This window comes from Stegostoma tigrinum, chromosome 19 (genome assembly GCF_030684315.1).
Source record: "Stegostoma tigrinum isolate sSteTig4 chromosome 19, sSteTig4.hap1, whole genome shotgun sequence".
NCBI lineage: Eukaryota > Metazoa > Chordata > Chondrichthyes > Orectolobiformes > Stegostomatidae > Stegostoma > Stegostoma tigrinum.
This window is the reverse complement of record NC_081372.1, coordinates 20,624,730-20,642,136: the sequence shown is the minus strand read 5'-3', so window position 1 is coordinate 20,642,136 and position 17,407 is coordinate 20,624,730. Positions and strand designations below refer to the sequence as shown.

The following is a 17,407-nucleotide window of genomic DNA, read 5'->3' as shown; positions in this document are numbered from 1 at the left end:
TTATGTCAGTAATAGAGCTATGCAGTTAAACCTGCTCCGAGCCACTATTCCCCTTTTTTTTCTGATGAAGGATCTAGGCCCGAAACGTCAGCTTTTGTGCTCCTAAGATGCTGCTTGGCCGACTGTGTTCATCCAGCCCCACACTTTGTTATCACTATTCCATGACTTTCTTGTTTTCCTCTTTCAAGTTTTATGCCATTCTGTCATTGAATGTTACTATTAAATCTGCTTCCATCATGTTGTCGGCACCATATTTCAGTGGATCTCACACAGGAAAGAAAATGTTCTTTTTTGTTCTTTTTAACCATACATCAAACTTATCAAATGAGGGATTAGTAATTATAAACTCAATGAAGAATCCTCAAAAATGTTTCATTAATATGCCAAGAGCAAGATGTAAGCAAACAAGGAGTGGTGCCTATTAGAGACCAAAATTACAATGTGAGTGGAATGCCAGAGTTGGAAATGGTTTCCAATGAATACATTGCATCTATTGTCAAAAAAACATAACATTGCAAGCTCTGTAGTTAAGGGGAAGTAATGTGAAACATTAGACTGGATAAATATAGAAAAGGGGTGAAATGCTTGTGGATTCATCATCTTTGAAAGTGTATATTACATCAATCACAGATGGAATGTATCCTTTTTACTGTTACGAGAAACTATGGAGAAACACTAGAGGTTGTGGGTATTATTTCCCAGGTGACTCTGTCTGCAGGCTAGAGAATTGCTCATTTTGTGCCATTATTTTATAAAGGGATAGATTAGATAAGGACAGATGTGTCAAACTGACACCAGAGGCAGGCAATTATTGGCAACTGTTAGGAGAGACAATAGCGAGTTTTGAGAAGATTTGTAGCTCAGGTTGATGTTCTGGATGTGAGTTTGCTCGCTGAGCTGGAAGGTTAGTTTTCAGACGTTTCGTCACCATTCTAGGTAACATCATCAGTGAGCTTCTGACAAAGCGCTGATGTTATGTCCCGCTTTCTATTTATCTGGTTAGGTTTCCTTGGGTTGGTGATGTCATTTCCTGTTCTTTTTCTCAGGGGATGGTAGATTGGCTCCAAGTCAATGTGTTTGTTGATGGAATTCCAGTTGGAATGCCATGCTTCTAGGAATTCTCGTGCATGTCTCTGTTTGGTTTGTCCTAGGATGGATGTGTTGTCCCAATAAAAGTGGTGTCCTTCCTTATCTGTATGTAAGGATACGAGTGATAGTGGGTCATGTCGTTTTGTGGCTAGTTGATGTTCATGTATCCTGGTGGCCAGCTTCCTGCCAGTTTGTCCAATGTAGTGTTTGTCACAGTTCTTGCAAGGTATTTTGTAGATGACGTTCGTTTTATTTGTTGTCTGTATAGGGTCTTTTAAGTTCATTAGCTGCTGTCTTAGTGTGTTGGTGGGTTTGTGGGCTACCCTGATGCCAAGGGGTCCGAGTAGTCTGGCAGTCATTTCGGAAATGTCTTTGATGTGGGGGAGAGTGGTTATGGTTTCTGAGCCCGTTTTGTCTGTTTGTTTGGGTTTGTTGCTGAGAAATCGGCGGACTGTGTTCACAGTGTATTCAAAAAGAATGGGTACCCTATGAACACAGTCTGCCGATTTCTCAGCAACAAACCCAAACAAACAGACAAAACGGGCTCAGAAACCATAACCACTTTCCCCTACATCAAAGACATTTCCGAAATGACTGCCAGACTACTCAGACCTCTTGGCATCAGGGTAGCCCACAAACCCACCAACACACTAAAACAGCAGCTAATGAACTTAAAAGACCCTATACAGACAACAAATAAAACAAACGTCATCTACAAAATACCTTGCAAGAACTGTGACAAACACTACATTGGACAAACTGGCAGGAAGCTAGCCACCAGGATACATGAACATCAACTAGCCACAAAATGACATGGCCCACTATCACTCGTATCCTTACATACAGATAAGGAAGGACACCACTTTGATTGGGACAACACATCCATCCTAGGACAAACTAAACAGAGACATGCACGAGAATTCTTAGAAGCATGGCATTCCAACTAGAATTCCATCAACAAACACATTGACTTGGAGCCAATCTACCATCCCCTGAGAAAAAGAACAGGAAATGACATCACCAACCCAAGGAAACCTAACCAGATAAATAGAAAGCGGGACATAACACCAGCGCTTCGTCGGAGGCTCACTGATGATGTTACCTAGAATGGTGATGAAACATCTGAAAACTAACCTTCCAGCTCAGCGAGCAAACTCACATCCAGGAGACACAATATAAATCATTAGTTAAGAACACATGGTTTTCATCAATGGGTCACCTTATTAAGGGATAAATATACCATTGGAGGCAGTTCAGAGAAAGCCCAATGTTAGACAGGTTGAGACTATACTTACTGGAGCTAGGGAGATTAGGACATGGTCTCATTGAAACATATGGATTCTTAAAGTGATTGACTTGTTAAATGCTGAGACAATGTTTCCCCAGATGGGAGAGTGTAGGTCCAGTGGGCATAGTCTCAGAACAAAGGGACACCAATTTAAGACTGAGATGACACATTGGATCCAAAACTAGCTCAATGGCTAGTTTTGTTATAATAATGTAATAGTTTATGTGTGTATTTGTGTTGGAAGACTTTTTCCAGTTATATTTCATTGTGTTTGGTATTTGGTCCTTTTTAAAGACTGAGATGAGGAGAAACTTCTTCTCTCAGATGGTTGTGAGTCTTAGGAACTCCAATCCAAAGAGCACTGCAGAGGCACAGTCCTTGAGTCTTTTTAAAGCTGACTTAGATAGATTCTTGATCAGTAGGGGAATCAAAAGGTACCGGGGAAATGAAGAATGTTGGATCAGCCATGAATGGTGAGGCAGGCTTAATGGGCTGATGGCCTACCCCGTTCCTATTACTGATGGTCTTAATGACAGCCAGCATAGTTTTATTAAGGGAAGGTTGTTCTGATTGATGACTGATTTTTTTTTGGCAAGTTAACTAGGAAATTCAATAAAGATAGCATATTTGATACAGTCTACATGGAGTTTAGCATGGCTTTTGACAAGCTTGTCCATTACAGTCAGTTAGAAGCTTGAAATTCCATGTGTTCTAAGGGAAAATCAAACTTTGGATCCAAAACTAGCTCAATGGCACAACACAAAATTTAATAGTCGATGTGTGTATTTTTATTGGAAGGTTTTTCCCAGTTATATGTCATTATGCTTGGTATTTGATCCTTTTTTGGTGAATTTCAATTACTTAAGTTGTTGACTTGCTCACTGAGCTGGCTTGTTTTTGTTCAGATGTTTCGTCACCATGCTAGGTGACATCACCAGTGGAGCCTCTGATGAAGCGATGTTGTTATACCCCACTTGGAATTTATACTGTCTGGTCTGTTATGGTGAATTGGACCCCATATACAAACCTACACAGACCAAAACTGGAAATGACACTACTCACCATAACAGACCAGACAGTATAAATTCCAAGTGGAGTAGAACAACATCGCTTCATCAGAGACTCCACTGATGATGTCACCTAGCATGGTGATGAAGCGTCTGAATGAAAACAAGCCAGCTTGGCGAGCAAGATCACCTAGAACCTGAGCTACAGATCTTTTCCAAAACTTTAAATCAATTACTTAAGCTTCAGAGAGAGGTTATGGTTAACATGTTTGCAAATGATACAAAATGGCATATGCTTAATGGCAAGAAAGGAAGGTGTGAGTATCTGGAAGACCCCAGTATATGGGAAGAGTAGGCTGAAAAGTGGCAAATTGAAATCAACCAGTAAACATCTGAGGTAATACAATTAGGAGAACAAATGAGACAAGGAAGTGCACAGTAACGGGTAGGATACTGCCTATTGTACCATTCAGGAACAATAAGGGAACTGTGATCTTCACATACACATATCTCAAAGTAGCAGCACAGAAAGATACTGTGTTTAAAAGGCATGCAGGATACTTTCCTGTTTTAGACAAGGCACAGATTACAGTTGGAGGCAGCTCATGCCTGAATTAGTGTAAAATACTAGTATCTAGCTCAAGGGAAGGAATTTGACAGATTGTCATTACCACATCATGGTAAGATGTTCTGAGGCCATTGCCAAGATTGGAACGTTTCAGCCCTTAACTGTGGTCCTTTTCTTCACAACAGAGGAGCTGAGGGGAATTTTAATATTGAGGTGTTTAAAACGAAGTGCAGCTTTGATGGTGTAGATAAGTGCCTATTCTATTTACAAAAAGGTCCATAACCAGGGGACATAGATTTGAAACAGAACAAAGAATTGTGGATGCTGGAAATATGAATTGCTGGAGAAACTCAGAGCAGAAGGGGTTGCATCTATGGACAAGGGTCACTGGACTCGAAACGTTTGTTCTGCTTCCCCTCTACAGATGCTGACAGACCTGTTGAGGTTCTCCAACAATTTCTGGTTTCCATTAAAAAAAAGTGACGAAAGGGGACTGAAAGAATTTGTTGAGAATGTGGATCTCTGCCTCAAAGAGTGTTAAGAGACAGAAATCCTCATCTCATTAAAAGTAAAACTTGGTATGAAATTGAAGGCTGTAACCTACAAGGCTTCGAATCAAGAGCCGAAAACACACGGTACGTCAGCCATCTCCCGCTCCGTTTTAAATCTCAAAGTACGCCAAGGTATTTTGAACCCGCACAGTGAGTGCAGAGCAAACTGGAGTTGAGGTTACTCTGAGAAAGGAGAGGGAGAGTGGGTGTTACTTCCGGCTGTCAAGGGGCTTGAATGAGCAGCAGCTTCCTGGGAAATGTGGAGTGCAGATGGTGAGTGAAAAAGGCCGTTGAAAACAGGGGTTTCCATTGAGAGTGAGAGCGAGAGCTCAGATTTTCGGGAGCTGGTTCCTTGTGTGGCTCCCACCACAGCGCACACCTTTCCCCTGTGATCTGGAGCTCTATGTACCGAGAAGGGCTCAGGCCGTAAAGCGGCGCTACGATGTTGCCAGGCTGGCTACTCTGTTACAGTCTTTACCCAGGGGCCGGCGGTTCAGGCTTATCATGGCTCCAACACTGCAACATGTTGCAAATTATGGTGCATAATGCAAAGCAATCCAGGCTTTTCTTTGGCCGTGAAATTTAAAATCCATGTTTCTGAGGGAGGTGAAGGGACTGTTCAAAAGTGGACTGTGTGTGTTAGCGGGTGGGTACAAGGCCGTAAGAGGTTTAAATTCGTCAAAGCGATCTTCGAAATGATCCAGCAACAGTTTGGAGCTGACATCGGACACTAATTTTATTATCATAGAATGGGAAGGTTCACTAGGATTAATGATAAAACTTTTTGAAGAGGCTACCAATTTAAAATTTTTAGGAATTAGGTAAGTTTCAGTTCAGAGAAATGCCTTCAGTTAAGTGGACTTGCATTCTTTGCTGGAGGAGCCAGCTGAGAAAATATCTTTTGAGGAAGAAGTTAGGGGTGAATGTGAATAGCTGGAGGACGTGGAGCCACTGGGGTAGAAATTGACCATTGGTTATAAATTGTTGTAACAAAGAGCCAACACAGTCATGATGGGCCATATGGCTGTTATAAGCAACTTTTTCTTCTCCTTGATTGCAATCTATCTTAAATTGCTGATATCAGCATTTGGATTTATTCACAAAAGAAGGATTAACGAGCATCAAATAAAAGCAAATGGCTGAACACACTGGAGATCTGAAATAAAAATAGTGTACTGGAAGAACTCAGTGGGTACGGCAGCAAGACGCAGTTACTATTTCAAATATGATATGACTTCTTTCGACTTGCTCCAGCATTTTCTGTTTTTATTTAAGATTTCCAGTCCTCAGTGCTTCTGTTTTTATTTGTTCCACCTGGCAAGTGTGTTTGTGGCCTTAAATAGCGAGGGGGAGAAAAAAAATAAGGGTGACTATTACATCTGTGAAGGGTTCAATAGTGGCTTGAGGAAGTATTTGAATTGGACCAGAGTATCGTAGAAGGAACAGTTCCTGTAGCATATTGACAAGAGAAGAGAGGAAAGAAAAAGGTGTTTTGTGGAGTCCTCCTGAAGATAGTGGAGATGGTGGAAGATGATCACTTATCCCATCTTATCAGGAAATGAGACATAAATAAATAGTTAAGCTTCAATCTGGATAGTGTATATTTATTCTGCCAATACTTTTAAAACTATTTTGTTTCTTCCCAGCTATAACTTATTTTAAAATTGTAACTGATGTACCCTGTGTTGTAGCAATTTGATCTGTTCCACAACTATCCTCCTTAAAACATGTTTTAATATGACTTCACTTCAATGTTAATGCCCACGTATTTTGATGTAAGTTCAAGTCAACATTCTGACCTGACTCGAGCAAAATTTACAAACTAGTCTCCCTTATCACTTTGTTTTATCCCACTTAGAAAAAGGGAGACAGCCCTTCTACTGCTTAAAACTGTTCAGCCATTAAGTCAGATCAATGCTCGTGTTCAGTTTAACTTTATTTATCTGCTTTGGCTAAGTTGGCTTCATATCTCTTTATGCACCTGGCTGGCAATAATGTATTGATCTTCGATTTAAAGCTAGAAATTGGGGACTTGGTAGAGCAGAGCCATGTGATGGCTTCATTATAACCCTTTTGTACTTCTAGCTGAATTTTTGCGTAAAATGTGCCAATAGATTTTACAAATAAGTGATCTCCACTATTCCAGATACTTATGTTCTGTGATTGCAAAGCTGAAAAAAATAATTTTTTAAGAGCTTCAGTCTTGTGGAAGAGGCTTCAAGCCAACCTAGATATAGCAATCTGCTTTGAAAACTCTGCTCACGTGTTCACTGCTGTGACAAATTCTAAACTAGCAGCTGAGACATAACATTCCCATACCATTCTAACACAGATGACAACATTCTTTAAAATCAATTAATGTCACCCAATGTCGGTGGATACTTTGAAACATCCTAGAACCTGATTCACATGATCACCAAAAACCAATACGTTTTACATGGCCTATATCCTATCTGTGTACTGGGTTTCATTTACATCTGCTCATCATAGGGTGGAAACATTGTCTCTTCCCATCTTCAGCTGTGGAGCTAATTATTAATAAAATCTGCTGATTTTCGTGGGAGAGTGTTCCACATTTCTGCCAACTCTATGGAGAAGGGTTTCCTAATTTCCCTTCTGGATTAACTGGCTTCAGTTTTGAGATCCTAGTTTAGAAGTGGGTATCAGCTTTTCAGGAAGAACGGAAGAGAATGGGGTTGAGAGATGTATGACTGAATGGTGGAGCAGACTCAATGGGCCAAATGGCCTAATTGCATTCCTATACCTTATGGTCTTATAACCACTATGCCACTTCCTCCCATTATCTATTAACCGTTCTGAGATACATATTCATTGTCTTTATATGCTTGTACAGTTTAGCCAAACATCTAACCAGGCTAAAAACATTTGCTTAATTTCATGAACTTCAATTTTACCTTAGAATTTTTTTTGAAGAACTATATCAGTTATCAACTGAAAGTGAATGTAAATCACGTTCATTGGTATTCACCTGTCTACACTTCAGACATTTTCCCCTGAAAATTCAGTTAGATTCTTGACCTTGGCTTGACAACAATATATAGATTTTAAAACTTTTAAGAAAATTATTAATGTCATAGAGGATTGTAACAAAGATTCACCAGAATTGTATGCGGAATAGTAGGACTGTTCTGTGAAGAGAGACTGGGCAAACTGGGCCTGTACTCACTTGAGTTTCAAAGAACGAGAGATGACCCTTTAAAACTTTGAAAATATTTAAAGAGATAGATAGAGTAGACACAGGTACGGTGTTGCCCCTGGCTGAAGGGTCTAGAACAGGGGTGCAATTTTGAAAAATAGGGGAGATGCCACTTGGTTCCAAGATGAGGAAAATGTTCACAGAAGCTTGTGGAGGCTCAGTGTTCGAATCTGTTTAAGGTTGAGATTGAAATATTTCTAATTACCAAAGACATACAGGGCTATAAGGATGAGGTGGATACAAGATATTGAAGTGTTTGATCATCCACGATTGTTTTGAATGAAGGAGCAGATTCAGTGAGTTGAATGGCCTACACCTGTGTTGGCTCTTCAAATAGGCTCAAATTTTATTTAATGCTTATCCCTCAGTTACAGATTCTAATTACATGCCCAGTATAGATGTTAGTCTAACAGTTCTATAATTTTCCGGTTTTTCTCCCTCTCTTTCTTCTTTCCCAAGTAGTGCAGTTACAGTTGCCTTTTGAAATTACCTGCAGTTAATTTGCCTAATTTTGCCGCTGCCACCTACAAGATGTGAAGGGTTAAAATTTAACTTCAGGCAGACAAGTTTGTGTTTTTTTAATGAAACATGTGTTGGTGTGGTGCTGTGTCCTCAGTAACCTGTGTGAAGTTTGAATGAAATCTTGTGATTTCAAGCCAGTGGTTAAAATGTAAATATCAGCCTTTGGTAAAATTATGCAATCAGTTGTAAATTTTATTTCAATGTACATTGAATGCACTGTATTTCCAGTGCAGATTTATAATGAATTGTGAATGTATGTGAAATGTTTCTACAATATACTTGTCTACCACTGTTACAGATACCCATTAATGACATGAATGGCAATAGTCTAGAAATGCCTTAAATGTTCAAACTTGCAGCTTTTGTTCCCATATTTGCAGATCTGCCTTGATACCATCTATATAGGTTACCAAAAACTATTAGATTGAATGTTGGACTGAAATTTTTGTTGATCTGAAAAGTGGGTCTGAAAAATGATGTCCAGTCATCGTGCCAATGATGACAATGCTAAGATAATCATGTCTTACGGTATATCTCCTCAATCATTTCAATATTGCTGCTTTACGTAAACCCCAGAATTATAGTGTAAATGTGGAGTTATAAGCTGCAACAGAAATAGAAATTGCAGGAAAAGCTCAGCAGGTCTGGCAGCATCTGTGGAGAGAAATCAGATTTAACACTTTTTAATTGAATGGCCCTTCCTTCAGAACCATTATAAGCTGATCTGCTGGAACAAAATGAAGTGAAACTCTGTCCTGCTATCAATTTTCTGACATCATTTTAGTTTAACAATATACTACACAACAGTGAAGTATCAGGTCCTTACTTGGAATTCCAAAATTACCTTTATGTAGACCATAACGCTCAGTACATACGTAGAGCCTCCTGCAAGGTAGTAGAATTCAAGATTTCCCTTAAACTTTGCAAACAACCAGGATTAAGCTTGGACTGTAACTACTGAACCTATCCGGTATGTAGCAGTCTGAAGTTACCTTTGATTGCTTTGGTAGACACAGGATTGTGATTGTATAATAAGCAATGTGCGTTTATATACTTTTAATATAATGTAAGATTCACCAAGATACTTACAAAACGGTACCAGTGGGTGACAAAATGTAACAAAATCAGTACAATCATCTTGAAATTTATCTTAAAAAGGCCTGAGGTAAGGTTTGCTTAGCAAGGTTGCAGCTATTTCAAATAACTGAAAATATTGGAAACACTCAGCAAACATGGCAGCATACAGAGTCAGAGTATACGAGTTATTTTTTCCGGTCTGTGACCTTTTATCGGAGCTATTTATTTTAAGTGAAATGTTTTCACTGTTTCTCTTTCCACAAATGTTGGCAGATCCAGTGGGTATTTCTTGCATTTTAATTTTTTTATATATCAACTTTCCAGCATCTGTAGCAATTTGTATTAGTCGTTAAAGATACTTTGATCCCTGCTACAATTTTTCTTAAATGTTTGTTTTCTCAGGACTTGTCATTTTGTGACTTACATTTATCTTTAATGTATTTATTGCTATTTCGCAGTTACTTTTCCGGGGAGTTTCTTCAGCTTTGTTTTTCTTCTAAATATTGTTTAAATAAAAGAAGGAATAAAACTATAAGAGCTGGCAAATTGATTTTCTCCATGAACTTTTAAATGAAATGCTGCAAACTTATTAGGTATTAACTTTCATGAAAAACAATACACCTTTCATATTCATTTGGGAACTCTTTCCATTTTCTCCAAAACAATTTTCAACTTACTGAGGTACATTAAATATCGTTGCCCCATTCACTGCTGGATTTCTCTCTTTCTACCACATTTTATCTAGCCTTTTATTTATTATCACTTGGTTCCACTTTTGATACACAATGTTCTTCTTTCTATGTCACTTCAGATTATTGATGTATTAAGAGAGATGGTGTGACACTTGGATAGGAACTGTTCATCCTGCTCTTTTGTTATTATGTTCATTGCTCTGTAGACTTGCAAGTAATCCCAACTTACAAATGAAAAGCAGTGTCATGCCGGTTATGTCGTGAAAGGAATAAAAATAATTCACTATTGTGAATTTGAACTTTCTATTGCTTTCCAGCTTGCACAGTGTCTTGGCAAGCAAGCCTGCTCATCTGCTGATGCTCAGCTCCTGAACAACCATAGTTCCCTAAAGTACAATTTGATCCAAACATCTAAAAAGTACAGCATCAATCACTCATTAATTTTGTATCAAAGTTGTGAATCCAAAAGATTTCTTGGAAGAATCATATTGAACTCCTACTACAGGTGACTTATTGGGCTTATCTACTGCCGTCAAAAATGAGAGGATTGTAATTGATGTCATTTATACAGCAGTATTTGGATCTAGGTACACTATAAAAGACTTAAGATGTGATGAGCACTTTATAATAATTGTACTTCCCAATTTCTGGAAGTCAAAATGTCAGTTAGTTTTCAATTAATTAAAATGCACACTTTTAATTGCTTAAACAAGCCCCAGCTGAGTGAAATGATTGTCCCTTCTATGGCCAGCAAGGACACAAATGTAGCACAGTTGTGGTGTCTCTTTGTCTGGGCCAGGAGACATGAGTTCAAGTATCACATGCTCCAGATATGTGTAATAACAGTTCTGAATAGGTTGATCAGAAAATATCTGTTCACTAGCAAGACTGATATGATGTGCAAGGAAATGTTTAATATTACAAGGGCAACTAGACTGTTCTGCAGGAGTGACAGGTGGAGCTTAATTTAGATCAATGTGGCCTGTTGCATTTTGGAAAGGTAGATTGGGGCAAGGCTTATACACTTAATGGTAGGGACCTAGGGAGTGTGGCTGAACAAAGAAACCCCAGGGGTGCAGGTTCATAGTTTCTTGAAGGTGGAGTTGCAGGTAGGGTAGTGAAGAAGGCATTTGGTAGGCTTGTCTTTATTGGTCAGTAAATTGAGTACAGGAATTGGGATGTTGTGTTGAGGCTGAACACAGTTTTGGAATACTGCATTCAGTTCTTGTCTAGGAAAGATGTTGCTAAACTTAAAAGGGCTCAAAAAAGATTTATAAGGATGTTGCCAGGGTTGGAGGGTTTGAGCTATAGGAAGAGGCTGAACAGGCTGGTCTAATTTCCCTGGAACTTCGGAGGATGGGGGATGATCTCTTAGAGGTTTATAAAATCATGAGAGGCATGGATAAGGTGAGTAGCTAAGGTCTCTTTCCCAGGGCAACAGAGTCCAAAACCAAAGGGCAGAGGTTAGTGGGAAGAGAGGAACAATACTAAAGTGGCACTTTTTCATACAGAGGGTGATATTTTGTATGGAATGAGCTACCAGAGGACATAGTGGAGCCTGGTACAATTGCAACCATAAAATGGCAGCTGGATGGGTACATAAATAGGATTGGTTTAAAGGGGTATGTGTCAAATGCTGGCAAATGGGACTAGATTAATTTAGGATATCTGGTTGGCATATATGAGTTAGATCTAAGAGTTTCTGTGCTGCACAAGTCTATGATTCTATGACACTAGTCCAGAAATTATCATTCTCATATGCTGGTTTTGATTATCACAGTGTAAGCTCTGTGGTGTAGCACTGTTTCCTCATAATTTCCTACTGAGTTTGATGATATGCTACCATGTAGTTGGGGCCGAAGGTAACAGTTGAGTAGGTTGGGGCTTTTTATTCCCTGTGGCATCAGAGGCTGAGGGATGATCTTATAGAGGTTAATAAAATCATGAGGGGCATGAATAGGGTGAATAGCCAATACTTTTTCCTCGGATGGTGGTGGAGGGTGGGACCCCAACACTAGAGGGCATAGGTTTAAGGTGAGAGGGGAAAGATTTTAAAAAGGACCTGAGGAGTAGCTTTTTCAAGCAGATAGTGTTGTATGTATGGAGCTGCCAGAGGAAGTGGTGGAGATAGATACAATGACAAGACTTAAAAGGCATCTGGACAGGTATATGAATAGGGAGGGTTTAGAGGTATATGGGCCAAATGCTGGCAAATGGGATTAGGTCATATTAGGATGTCTGGTCAGAGCAGACGAGTTGGACCGAAGGATCTGTTTCTCTGTGTATAAATATTTATGGATTCCTACAAGTTTCAGCTCTGACATTTAGCAGTAAGTCAAGGATTTACAAAAAAAAAGTGTTCCTTTTATTGAAATGCAAAAACAAAAGATCATGAGCCATTCATTAGAAGAAATGAAATCTGGCAACAGGCAGACAACAGTTGACTGAATGTCGTTAGGGCCCAAGGATCGCTAATGGAAGATATATCAAATGAAATCAGAATATATTGATTTAGTGAATTTTAAATGAAAGCTGGCAATGAATTCTGTAAGTGTTTTTCGATTACACACTGATCATGTGTCTCTCTGTATTCTGACTTTTCCCCCTTAGATACGTAGCTTGGCAAAATAAAACTGTTAGAAGCGTTTGTGAAGGGCGTCCAGAAAGACAAACAGAAGCACAGCAGAAGAATGGCCACAGAATTCGATCTGTCTCCTCCAGAAATACCAGAACCAACCTTTTTTGACAACGTCCTGTGTTATGGCTTGTTCCTAGGGGCAATTTTCCAGATTATCTGCATATTGTCTATCTTATTACCTTCCTCTAAATCATCAGAGCCAGTAAGAACAAATTCACTCACTTTTCTTCTAATTTGTAAAAAAGACAGTGCTTCTAATTTGAAGGGGATCAAAAAGCCATTGTTGACTTCATTGCTCAGTGTGGTGAATTTAGTGGTGGCTTTACCATGAAATTTTCTGCCTTAAAAGAATAATTTTGTGCTTAATTCAAGAATATCTATTGATTTTAATTGATCATCGTACTCATTCCCAAATTGTCATATAGCGGTTAACTTTATTAACATTTGTCTCATTGTAAGAATTTGGCAGAGGTTGTGTGAGGGTGAAATAGTTTCCTTGATATTGGAATGCTGCCTGAATTAAGTTGGGGTTAGTGGGAGTTCTGCCCCCAGGTCTGACCCTGCTGTGACATCGATCCATTTCCTGGGCATACCAAGAAGAATTCCTGAGATATTGGCATTCTCCATTGGCAGTCCATTAGTTCTGTGGTGCAGTGTTGCAGTGTCCACTCAGCAGAATCTGATGTAGGACCGAGCCTCCCAATAAATGAATTGCTGGAGTTTTTAATTAAGCACTGAAAGAACCTTGTCGCCAGGCAGCAGATGAGGTAAGGACTCAGACAAAGAAGATTTCCCATCTCTTCTATCTCAGACCTATAATAATCCATGCTTTTTTTGCCAGTCAAGGCTCAAAGTGCCCTCCCTTTATTGTTCGCCACTCCGTCAGCACCATGAATGGAGGAAAGATAGTTGAAATCGTAATTGTGTCGCTGTTTGAAGCGCTGATCAAAGAGGCAGTGATTCAGCAGGAGGTTTTCCTTCGTTATTCTCTCTGCTTACCTTCAAATCACCTCTTTTTGGGTACTAATTGAGTAGTGCTCTCCCACTCTTGTCTTTCGCAATAAGGAGCAAGTTTATTTGTTGCTTGCTGTCAGAAGTGGTCAGCAAGTCCTGAACTTGGTCAGCAGTCTGGGAGAGTGATTTATGCCTGAACTGCTCACTGGTGAAAGAAGCAGCATGAGAAGAAACTTATTTCATGGGGCCAAAGGCACAGGAACTAATCGAGTAGCATAGGTTTTGAAAAATTGGATCTGGTAATAACAGGTTATATGAACCTAGCACTTCAAGAATCATCAAAGGAGACTTTTCTGATGAAGGGTCTTGCCCCGAAACGTCAGCTTTTGTGCTCCTAAGATGCTGCTTGGCTTGCTGTGTTCATCCAGCCCCACACTTTGTTAGCAAGGAGACTTCCCCTTTGGAATATGATAAGTTGAACATATTTGCTTAGGCATTGGCAATATATTTACAAAGTGTTTTTTTTTCCACACATATTTGAAGATGATTGTAAGTTCTTCTCAGTCAATATTTGTCTTGGCAGGATGAAAATCATTTGAGATTACAATATAGTAACAGCTGGAAAAGCAAGCAATTAATTCACTTTCCTGTCTGCCAGTCACAAAATATTCCACTTTCAATTCTTAAAACATTTGTAAGTGAATATGAAGGAACTTGGATCCAAGTTGCCACAGGCTAGAATCACAGAGATGCACAGCACGGAAACAGACCCTTCGATCCAACACGTGCATGCCAACCAGATATCCTATATAAATCTAGCCCCATTTGTCAGTATTTTATCCATCTCTCTCTAAACTCTTCCTATTAATTTATCTGTCCAGATGCCTTTTAAATATTGTGATTGTACCAGTCTCCACCACTTCCTCTGGCAACTCATTCCATACATGCACCACACTCAGTGTGAAAAAGTTGCCCCTTAGGTCCTTTTTAAATCTTTCCCTTCTCATCTTAAACCTATGCCCTGTTGTTTTGGACTCCCCCATCATAAGGAAAAGACCTGTCTATTTACCTTTTCCATGCCCTTCGTGATTTTATAAACCTCTATAAGGTCACCCCTCAGCCTTTGAAACTCCAGGGAAAATAGCCCCAGCCTATTCAGCCTTTCCCTACAATTCAAACCCTCCAATCCTGGCAACAACCTTGTCAGTGTTTTCTGGACCCTTTCAAGTTTCACAACATCCTTCCTATAGCAGGAGAACCAGAATTGCATACAATGTTCCAAAAGTGCCCTAACTAATGTCCTGTACAGCCGCAACGTGACCTCCCAACTCCTATACTCAGTGCACTGTCCCATAAAGGCAAGCATACAGAATGCCGCCTTTACTATCCTATCTACCTGTGACTCCACTTTCAAACATTACAAATTTAATAGTTTGTGATTTAAACCCACAGACAAGCAGATGATCAGAAAAATCAATGCTCTGTTCACACTTTTGGTGCAGTGAGTAAAAACAGGGCATGTCTTTACAGCTGAGCAAGCTGCAGAATTACATGTAGAAACATTTAAAACCTATTTCTGAACTAACCTTCTAAAATGACGACCTGGAAGATTGTTGATTCAGAACACATTTTTTTCAAATGACTTCCTGCACAATGATTGACTTTTTAAACTTACATATAATTTAATAGGAAATGTGAAAGTTTCGATGACCATGAGGAAATTAAATATAAGGATACAGTGAACCTTTTAAACAATGGAAGAGGTAGATGAAGCAAGGAAGAGTTGCATCAAGCATCAATGGAGGAGAGAGAAGGAAAAAATAATTTTGCAAGAGTTGAGTAAAGCTAAATAAAAGGAAGTGCATGTTTGTATGTCCATAAATAGTTCTAGTTTACATGTTATCACTCAATTGAATTGAATCACAAAGTATCCAGGCTAACTGGGGCAGCACGGTGGCTCAGTGGTTAGCACTGCAGCCTCGCAGCGCTAGGGACCCGGGTTCGATTCCAGCCTCGGATGACTGTCTGTGTGGAGTTTGCACATTCCCCCCCGAGTCTGCGTGGGTTTCCTCCCCGGTTTCCCCCCACAGTCCAAAAATGTGCAGGCTAGGTGGATTGGCCATGCTAAACTGCCGGTAGTGTTCAGGGGGGTGTGGGTTATAGGGGAATGGGTCTGGGTGGGATACTTCAAGGGGCGGTGTGGACTTGGTGGGCCGAAGGGCCAGTTTCCACACTGTAGGGAATCTAATCTATCTCCAAACAGAACTCTGTAAAATGAGTAAATGGTCAGGAAGTTCCTAATGTTATCAGTCTGAAGAGTCAGCTTAATAGCTAAATTGTGCTGATTAAATCTCAGGTCCCACAAGATAAATTCAACTTTAGCTGTTCATTGTTCCACATTTAAGAAAATGAAAATCTGTCATCTGCACTTTTTGCAATTAATTTATTGTGCGCCTGAGGAAACCAAGTGAGGACAGGATTAGTTCACAGTAATGCTCACTATCTGCACTGAAACATTAACAATGGCACTAGGCTGAGGCACCTACGAAAGGCAAATGATAGTAAAGTTGTATTGCATTGAGAAATCCGTGCCTTCAATGAAAATATAGCTTGGAGAGCAAAAAAAAGAGAAAATGGAAGAAATAAAATGCATGATAGAGAACCAAAGGAGGAAATTTTACGATGCTTCCTTATAATGTCCACCGCACTTTATTGCCATTTCCAATCTGTCATTATGCAGCTTTCACTGTTTATAGCAGATGTGTTCATATTAATGTAATTTTCCCATTAATCAATGGACGTTAAAAATGTAAAGAGCCCAGATAAACTCACCATAAGCAAGTGAAATATTTGCTTTCTTTATCTAAATCTTAAGTTCTGTGCTTCATCAGCCCAGAAAATTATAAGAAATACCATGTAAGCAACTGTACCCTAGATTCAAACCAACTTCAAGCATGACCCAGCATCCAAATTAATTCTTACAGAAGACCTCTAATCATTGATGGCAAAGAGAATGATTGGGTGTCATTAGTGTTGTTTTCTGAAAAGTCTCAGACAGCAATTAAACCCAGCTACAAGTAGCAATTAGGCACTTAACTTCCCAGTTGAATATATCTAACAGTGCTTAATTGCCAGTTGAAATGCTCACAATAACCAACATTTTATATGTAACAGGTGGCTTTATAATTGATTTAGGTCAAAGTAGCGTACACTTCAGTTTTTACGACTGTAGACTGTTGTCCATAAGACTAAAAGATGGGCACTGTGCCTTGAGGAATAAACCACAAAGTGGAGGATTTTAGTGAATAGTATAGATTATAGCTTCACTTGTAAAATACAGACTGTATTTAATTTATAAAATATTCAAAATTTCATACTTCATTTTAAATCTTCCTCTTTGTCTTCTCTGGAGTTTAGAAGAGTCAGAACTGACTTAATTAAAATAAATAATATGCTGAGGGGACTTGACTTGGTGGATGTCGGAAGGAAGAGGTGCCCGTCTATATCAGAAATGAGGGAACTTTTTTCCTCTGAGAGGTGTGAGTTTTTGGAATTCCCTTCCTCAAAAGGCAGTGGGTCCAGAATCTAAAGGGAGAGATACATGGATTCTTGATGACCAAGAGGATGAAAGAATAAGTGGAATATGCAGGAATGTAGAGTTGAGGTTAAAATCAGATCAGCCATGATCTTATTGAATAGCAGAGCAGCCTCAAGGGGCTGAATGGCCTACTCTCATTCCTTGCTTGTATATTCATCCATCCCTCTCCTCACCTGAGAATAATGAGTTGCTTTGGGTTAGGTCCC

General features: G+C 39.4%; 2 protein-coding genes across 3 annotated transcripts in view; one reads left to right on the top strand and one right to left on the bottom strand.

Annotated features, from left to right (window-relative positions):
* The window catches only part of LOC125461482 (glucagon family neuropeptides-like), an 88,151-nt gene that overhangs the window by 17,518 nt on the left and 53,226 nt on the right, over positions 1-17,407 (bottom strand). The window lies entirely within an intron of this gene.
* The window catches only part of manbal (mannosidase beta like), a 53,055-nt gene that overhangs the window by 9,629 nt on the left and 26,019 nt on the right, over positions 1-17,407 (top strand). Inside the window, exons 1-2 of one of the 2 annotated variants that reach the window (XM_048550074.2) lie at positions 4,640-4,776; positions 12,622-12,851. In XM_048550074.2, coding sequence (XP_048406031.2) covers positions 12,702-12,851 — 150 coding nt within the window. In that variant the 5' untranslated portion in view covers positions 4,640-4,776; positions 12,622-12,701. Of the gene's footprint in view, positions 1-4,639; positions 4,777-12,621; positions 12,852-17,407 lie in introns of those variants that run through there. The other variant, XM_048550075.2, reaches the window with a different exon arrangement.